Source organism: Vigna unguiculata, chromosome 4, assembly GCF_037176805.1.
Source record: "Vigna unguiculata cultivar grain cowpea cultivar isolate G323 ecotype 2 chromosome 4, ASM3717680v1, whole genome shotgun sequence".
Lineage (NCBI taxonomy): Eukaryota > Viridiplantae > Streptophyta > Magnoliopsida > Fabales > Fabaceae > Vigna > Vigna unguiculata.
This window is the reverse complement of record NC_140795.1, coordinates 41,657,349-41,666,307: the sequence shown is the minus strand read 5'-3', so window position 1 is coordinate 41,666,307 and position 8,959 is coordinate 41,657,349. Positions and strand designations below refer to the sequence as shown.

At 37.7% G+C, this 8,959-nt stretch overlaps 1 protein-coding gene across 1 annotated transcript; it reads right to left on the bottom strand.

The window, feature by feature from the left end:
* Positions 1-4,401: 4,401 nt before the first annotated feature.
* On the bottom strand, positions 4,402-6,577 carry LOC114181475 (tRNA dimethylallyltransferase). Its single transcript, XM_028067943.2, has 2 exons — positions 6,061-6,577; positions 4,402-4,699 (listed from the first exon to the last, which is right to left on the bottom strand). Exons 1-2 carry the CDS (start codon positions 6,459-6,461, stop codon positions 4,594-4,596), a joined length of 507 nt encoding a protein of 168 aa, XP_027923744.2. The 5' UTR covers positions 6,462-6,577; the 3' UTR covers positions 4,402-4,593.
* Positions 6,578-8,959: the final 2,382 nt, after the last annotated feature.

The following is an 8,959-nucleotide window of genomic DNA, read 5'->3' as shown; positions in this document are numbered from 1 at the left end:
TTTATATGTTCATCTCCCCAATGATGTAGTAGGCAAAAACAAAAAATTTGGATATGTGGTATTAGATTTGAATGAGACAATCTTGAATCTGAAGGAAACAATCTCAATGGGATTGTATTATTGAAGAAAATTTCAGTAAGATTGTATTGTCGGAGAAGGGTTGGAGAGGGAGAAGGGTTTGGACTCACATGTGGTGACCTCCTAATTATGTTAACGTTGATTTCACATAAGGGACCACATTGTCTCTATTTAAAAAATAGGGTTAAATATGTTTTTTGTCCCTTAACTTTCATTAAAAATTAGAATTAGTCTCTCTTCAAAAATTTGACTCAATTTAGTCCTCCAACTTTATAAATGTTTGGATTTAGTCTTTTTAACCAAATTTTATTAAGTTTATTTGACATTTCAAATGCATGTTATGATATCATTTGAGTTGTTTACATTGTTTGACATATTAAAGCTTCAACATTAGTCGAGAAACTTTTTTGAAACGTAAAATAAACTTAACAAAATTTGACTAAAAAGACTAAATCCAAACATTTCTAAAGTTGGGAGACTAAATTGGGTCAAAGTTTTGAAGAAGGACTAATTCCAATTTTCCATAAAAGTTAAGAGGACCAAAAACATATTTAATCCTAAAAAATATAGAGACTCAACTGAGTAAAAAACAAAATATATAGGGATCGTTGGAAGAAGGAGCTATAGATCTCCATGTTCTCCAAGTCTTTGGTTTTTTATGATGCCTATCTACTGACTTTGTCTAGATAAGTAAATTAAGTTTAAATAATATTGTAAGCCAAGCAAAATGTTTTAAAATTAACCATGAAGAACAATGAAAGAACCAATGAAACAGTATTGCAAGAAAGGGATATAATTGATCAAAATAGAGAAGTTTGAATAATATGAAAACAACATAAATGAAACATAACACGAACAAATTCTATGAAAGTATGGCTCCTCTATAGCACGAGTCAACCTAGAAAAGAGAGAATGAACACTCTAATGAGAAAGGAACAGTAGAAATTCAAAGAAAGAGTCACACCATACAAGTCATTCCTTATTTTGCATTATCTTTTAGGCTGTGTTAGGATTCATGAGAAGATTTAAAGGAGAATAAGTGGATGAATTTGAAAGAATGAATAGAGAATTATGGTGTTGTTTGTTTTAAAAGATGAATGAAGAGATTTAGTGAAAATTTATAAAAGTTTGTGAATAATTTGATTGATGGATAAAAAAAATGTTTTAGTAGATAAAATGTGTTGATTACTGTATTGTCCTTATGTTTAAAATGAATATAAAATAAAAAATATTAATGGTGTTATTAATATAATAAGTATTATTATGATTATGATTATTGTTATTATGATTAAAAACCATTATAATAATTAATAATATGACTATTAATATTAGAGGTGTCAATTTGGCCCAGTCCACAAGACTTGGTTCTGGTCCATGTGTGCTAGGACCAAAAAACCCCACATTGAAAAAAAGTCCCCTCATCAAAGAAGCCTACAAGGCCAAAAACCACACAAAAGCCCTGTGGGTCAGGGCCAATCTATGGGCTTTCATCTTCAACATGAAAAATATATTATTTTTTAAAATATATTATTAAACTTTCTGGCGACCTAAACGTGTCCGATGACCCAGATTGACCGAGCAGGCCCAGCAACCTAGACGGGTCGAGCGGGCACGATGACTCAAACATGCCCAACGAACCGGACGAGCCCGATGACCCAGACGGTACCGACGATACTGACGACCCGAACATGTCCAACGACCAAGCCAACCTGGACTGCACCTACGATCCGAATGGACCCCACGACCTGAACGATCTTGAAGACCCAAACAAGATCGAGAACCTGGACGGGCTCCAGGACCCAAACAACCTAGATGTGCTCGAAGACCCGAACGAGCCCGATGAGACAGACAGGCCTAACGAGACAGACAGGCCCGACGATCTCGACGGACCAACAACCCAAATGACCCGAAAAGTTCTGAAAAACCAGGACGAGCCCTACGACCTTGATGAGCCTGACGACATAACAACCTTGTCGACTCGGACGGGCCCAAAGACCCAAACGGATCCGACGACCCAGATGGGCTTGACGATCCGGATAGGCCTCACGACCTAAACAACCAAGACGGGCCCGACAAATAGAATAGACCTAACGACTCGAACGAACCCGATGAGCTGGACGGGCTTGTCAACCCAAACGACCCAGACAAGCCAAAAGACCAGGATGGGGCCCGACGACCTGAAAAAACCCGACGATTTGGGCGGACCTGACGATCTTGACGGGCCCGATGATCCGAACAAGCCTGATGACCCGAACTGGCTTGACGACTCGGACGGGTCCAACGACCCGGACAGGCACGACTACTCAAGCTGGAATAACGACTTAGAAGGGCCTGACGACCCGGACGGGCCTGACGACCCAGATGGGCCCTACGAGCCTGACATCCAAGATGGGCTTAACGACCTAGATCGACCTGACTATCTGAACGAGACCACGACCTGGATGAGCCTGAATCCAGGACGTCCAGGCCGGGTCAGACCAGTCGTCCAGATCGTCTGAGTCGTTGGGCTTGTTTGGGTCGTCGGGATGGTTTTTGTCATCGACACATTCGAGTCATCGACACGTTCGAGTCATCGAACTCGTCTTAGTCATCTGTATCGTCCAACTCGTCGGACTCATTCGGGTTGTCGTGCTTGTTCGTGTAGTCGAGCCCGTGCAGATCGTTGGGGCTTTCCGGATCATCTGGCACGTCCGGGTCGTTGGGCTCGTCTAGGTTGTCGAATATGTCCTGGTCGTCAAGCCCTTTCAGATCGTTGGGCTCGTCTGGGTTGTCGGGCACGTCCGGGTTGTCACGCCTGTCCAGTTCGTCGTGCTTGTCCGGATTGTCGGACCATTCCGGATCGTCAAGCTTGTCAAGCCCGTCTAGGTCTTCAGGCCCATTAGGGTCGTCAGGCCCATCTAGGTTGTCAATCGTCGGGCCCATCTGGGTCATCATGCTTGTTTGTGTAGTTGGGCCCGTTCTGATCGTCAGGCCCGTCTTGGTCGTCGATGCATCTGGCTCTTCAGATACGTCCGGGTCTTCAGGCCTGTTTAGATCGCTCGACTTAATCTTTGACTTTGGCTTAATGTAGTATTATTTGGGGGGCCTAACCCACCTTAGCCCTGACTCTAACCGACTAAAGAAGGAGCTTTGAGAGCTTAAACTTTTGTTTGACCCCCTCATTTGGGACCTCCTAAAAGGGGCTTAATGAAGAGTGGGTCAAGATGACCCTCGGACTAATTTCGAATTGACACCTCCAATTAATATCATTGTTACTATTAATAATAATAATAATAATAATAATATTATCATTATCAATCTTGTTACTATTCTTTCATTATTATTAAACTTGGTAATATTGTAAATTTTTAATATTATAATTAATATTTCTATTATTAAGCATGATTAATTCTAGTTTGTTATAGAAAAAATATTCTAATATTTTTATTCCTGTTGCACAGTAAACATAGTAAATCTACGGTCCCTTCAGTTTGCAAGTATGATTCATGCACCAAATTCTTTGCAATCCGTATGTGCATTCACCTTTAAATGTCCAAAAACAAACCCCTTAAAACATTGATGAAATATCTTCTTTAATTTTCAGTTTCTTAATTTTCAGTGAAGTCTGTTTTAAAAATTGAACCAATTCAATCTTTTATCTTTTAAAATACGTGAATTTAGTCCTTTTAATCAAATTTTGTTAAATTTATTTAACATTTCAAACGTCTTTCATAATAATATTTCACTTAAAAGTTAAATATGTTTTTGATTTCTTAACTTTCAGTAAATTTTGGAATTAATCTATTTCAAAACTTTGAAACAATTTAGTCATTCATCTTTACGTGAATTTAATCATTTTAATCAAATTTTGATAGATTTAAACAACTCAAATATAATCATAAAATACGAACAAAATTTTAAATAAACTTAACAAAAAGACTAAATTGATAAAAAACTAAATTAGTGTAAAATTTCAAAATAGACTAAAATTATGTTAAATTTAAGAGATTAAAATCATATTTCACTCATTAAACATTCTCCTTCGTGATACATGCACTTTTTCTGATTCCCACTACTCCATGATAGTCCTCCACATGACTAACTAACTCTGCCTCTTCCTTTCTTGTTACAAATACGGTAATAAGAGAAATGCAGAAGCTGAAAATCCAATGAAATATAATGGATGGTTTCAAGGGTGTTAACGAGAAGACGGAAAATCTCTAACGGAAGCATATGACACAAGTTTATTAAAAGAATTATTTTACGCTGGCAGTACATTTTTTTTAATATTTCATTTAGGTAAAACATTAAAAAGAATTTGGACTGAAGGAATACTAACTCATCTTTCAACAAAAAAACTATATTAACATTACAGTGTATTGTCAGAGCACCAAAAATATATCTATGTTAAGGGGAAACATGGGTAACATTTTCTTTAGTGCTTCCTTTAAAAAAAGGCCATGCTGACATGAAAGTTAACAATTCAACAAATAATCAAGCCATTTTTGTATATTTGACAGATCGAAAGAACAATGACTATGGTCCTCCAAGTACAGCATTCTCAATGTCTTCTCGGCTTAAAGCATAACTAAACCTCCTCTCTACATCTTTTTCAAGATTCCCTGGTCCACTCTTCAAATACCTGCACCATTTATACAATCATTGACATTAACTTTCTAGTTAAACTTCAGTATGCACCAATACAATGGGACTACTCAATCCATAGTTACCAAATATTTCACACTCAACTTGTTATTAAAAGACCAACAATTTACTCTGTAATCAAACTTATTGATCTATGGATAGTATGAACTATGAATAAATATGACTAATTGGAGGATGTTAAGGTTATAGCATGAATCAGAAGAAGTTCAATCCTAGCACCTGGCCTTCTCTGTCCCCAACAGACAAACCAGATATCGATAACAAGCTAGTCACAGAAATGCAGACAAAAAGTCGACCTTTAATATTGTCTATATATTTTTCTTTAATGCCTTCAGCAGAATCTCCAAGAAGAATTCCATCAACATTTTCTCAAAAATTCAATAGACATTGAAGTAATATTATCAGTTATGTTTTCAAATATTGACACCAATTACTTCTCAGGTCCAAATTATGCATCAGTTCAACTTTTAGAAACAAAAGGCATTCATGTTTTCAGTTTGCGAGCTTTCTGATTGACAAACCTTCCTAAGCCTTTCACAAAAATACAACCCTTGAGGCAGGGAAGGGAATGTTTCTACATACAAAACAGATATAATTAGAGAGGAAAGGAGCAAACTCCACATCTTTCTACTTTCATAACCATAGCTGCTCCTCTATCTTCCTCAGAATGCATACTATCATTTTCCTTCCTTTTAATCAAAGAGAAAACTCTTATCCTTAACCATGCAACACATTCTATGGTCAATCTTTAGAAACTCTGAGGAATACATGAAAGTTTGCTATGTCCATTTTAGCAAAGAACGTGACTATTAAACAGTGAAGTATGAAATATTTACATACATTGAGCATAGCATTTACATACATATGAAATATTTACCTTGCCAACTGTTTTCAGTACTTTGGCAGATGTATATATATAATGAACAACTACTCAACTTATTCTTTATAATGAGAACAAAAAAGAAAGGAAGGTTGTCACAGTTTTCTTCTGCTCACCATCGTTACTACTATATATATTGTTTCTATATCACTCTTTTTCACTACATCGACACATTATATGTGAAAAGTAAACAAATTTCATGCTTGATTCGACCTACTAGTGTAAATTTAAAAAAAAAAAAAAAAGAAAACACAGCAGTCACCGTTAATAATGATAATAATTAAAGGAATTGATATTTTGCAGTCTCAGTGTACCATAATCAATGGCTGTAATTTACAGAAATATTGCTCCATGCTCATAACAATGCAAAAGCAAGTTAATTTACAATGAAAAAAGAGAAATCAAATATTGTTTGAAGTAGCAAGGAAGTGAAGGAAGCATAAAAGAGAGGCAAGCACCTTATGTAGAGATCAGTGACATCAAGGGAGAGATGGGCGTGCCAATCGGGCTTGTGAACCAGCCAGAGGGCCCTGTCTTCCTTGCTCTGGCAGAAGCCCAGGCTTCGGAGCCAGGCCTCAATGCAGGGCAGGCTGTGGGAGTAGAGCGGCTTCGACTTCTCCGGAAGCTTCTGCAGCCAGTGGTCCTCCGGCGGCGGCGCCTCCGCTTCCGCCTCAGGAGACTTGCAGAGAAGCGGAGAGAGGAAGGTCGGTGTTCGGAGGGGGAGAGAGAGGGGGTGGGAAAAGGGAAGAAGAAGGGGTTTGGGGAAGAGAGGGAACTTTTGGGAAGATAAAGTGAGAGAGGGATTAGAGTTTGGGAAGGTTGAAGAGGAAAGTGTAGAAATGGACATGGAAATGGACATGGATGAAGGTGGAAGAAAAATGAAGAAGAAGAAGAAGAAGAAGAAGAGAAAGAGGTTGGGTGAGAGAGACGAAGACAGTGGTGAAAGGAGAGTGTTATCCTGCAGCACGGCACAGAGAGGTTTAAGTCGGTTATTTGTTCTAATGAATCTTCGTTATCGGCTGCACGTGCAAGGCACGGGAAATGCTTCACACTTAGGTGTGGGAATTTGGTTACTTAAAAGGAGATTATGGAGAATAATTCACACTTTGATTTTCTTCTCCAAACAAAAAAATAAAAAATAAAAGTATATCTTATAATTGAATTAGTGTTATAAATTTGAATTACTTGTTTACATAAGAACATTTTTTTTTTCTGGATTATAAACGTGCAGTAAACAGGTTACTTTTTTAATTGTACAATAAATAGGAGCTTAATTTGTCCACTCTATTCGATGTATTTCTTTTACTAATCAAAGACCATTTTAAAATAATCTCATTTCTAGGATAATTATCTTCTATTTAAGTTATAACTATCTGGAAATTATATTTGATTATCTTTGACATAAGTAACTGAAAAATTAGTTTAATGTTGCTAACGAGTAGTTGAAAGATATTAGATTAACTTACTAAAATCATAAATGTTTAATAAAAGTACATAATAAACTAACTAAAAATGTAGAATAATAAATATATACATATCTATGTTAGATTTTTTATATATATTTTTAATTTTATGGTGGAAAATATACTTTGTGTGAAACCCCTTAAAATCTAAAACTACCTTTCTCACTCTCAAAAACCATCAGAAAACACCACTCTCATTCTTCCTCTCTGCTTCCAAGTTCTTTCCTCTGTTTTCACCAATTACTCAGTTCCCTCACCAGTTCCTTTAATCTTGTGATCAGATTCTGGAGGATCAGACCCAGCTGGACCCTCTAGTGCTTCAACCCTCAGCTCCCACCCTCCTCGGTAGGTTCCAATTCTCCGTTTTGGTTCAATTTCCACTAGAGTTCATCTGCTCATCCCTGAATTCGAAATTAATTATAAGTTTCCATCTTTTCTATCTCTTGCTACTGAATCTCTAGGTTAAATTGAGATCTCTGCCACCTTGGTGCCTTTTTCAAACTCTACCAAACTCAATCTTAGCAAAAGAGGTAAGGGAAGCTAACCTTCGATCAATTTTCGAGTAATTAGACTTCTTGTGTGTTTGGATGAGACGATCCTTAGTTTAATTCTCCTTTATGAACTGTTATTGGTGTGCAATTGGATTGTGGTGTGGATTTCGTAACCTTGCATGTGAAGAACAGTGCAGAAAACCTGATAATTTCGCCTAGGCGAGTGGCTCTCGCCTAAGCGAAAGTATCAGAAGGTTGCCTCTGGGTGTTGCGCGAGATCTCGCTTAGGCGAGCTGGGGTCGCCTGAGCGAGACATCTTCTCGTCTAGGCGAACCAGCCTGGCCTGAGCGAGAACTCGCTCTGGCATTCGAGTTGCCCACTATAACGGGTCTCGCCCAGGCGAGGGTAGTTCGCCTAAGCGAGACTACTTCCTAGCCTAGGCGAGATTCGCTAGCTTAGGCGAGTTCCACTGCAGGGTTATACTTCCTTCTCTGTTTTGAATGAATGATGGTTGTATTAATATAAAAGAAATGATGTTTGCTTTTAGTATGTTGGATGATGATGAGATGTAGTATATATATATAATGGTATGAGGAAATTTGATAAAATGAGAATTGTGAAGAGATGAGATGAACTAGGATTTCATGGGAATTCCTAGGAAAAGTACATAGTGTGTGTAAACATTTAAGGACTCAGTTTTGGTTAGCATCCTGACACTCCAATAATCCATTGAGACTTATGTAGAGTGTGATGGGTTATGTCGTGAGGAGTAGCAGGAGGTCCTAGTCTATGGACCCGATCAGTCATAGACGCGAAGGGGACTTACCTTGGGAGTGGTTGGGTGATAACCCCTTGAGCCTAAACTCTGCAGAGTTTAGGAACCTTCACAGGTGCAAGCTACCAAGAGCTCCAATTTGTTTACATAATCCGGATATTGAGTTAGAGTCGGGTACTTGTGCGTCTTGAAATAGTGATTTGCTTTCAATCTATGATGTGTGTAAAATTTTTTGTATTATATTTATGAAAATTCACCTCTTACTATATGAGCTGTTAGCTTACCCTTCTTACCTGTCATGTTTGCCCTTGAACTTCTTCTTTTGCTATGATCACTTGCGACTTGGTGTGAGTAAAGAAGAATTTAGGTGAAGGAACTCCTCCTTTAGACCGGACCTGATCTGTGGCTCTTGATGTTCCCTTCTTTCAATCTGTGTTGTTAGAGAAAGCATTTTGGAATGTATAACGTTTATTCTCCTTAAGTTTGTTTTAGAAAATAGTACAATAGTTAGAACAGGTTCTTTTGGGATGACTGTATTATACTCCTGAATGACTTTTCTGACTATCTGCTTACTTTATCATAATATGATATTTTGTTTAGTAGTTTAACAGACTATTAAATGGGATGT

Bases quoted from the DNA above. Each gene is read 5' to 3' on its own strand.
- LOC114181475 (XM_028067943.2), bottom strand. From the start codon at position 6,461: ATGTCCATTTCCATGTCCATTTCTACACTTTCCTCTTCAACCTTCCCA. The intron at 4,700-6,060 runs GTGCTTGCCTCT...TAAATGGTGCAG, and splicing joins GTCACTGATCTCTACATAAG to GTATTTGAAGAGTGGACCAG.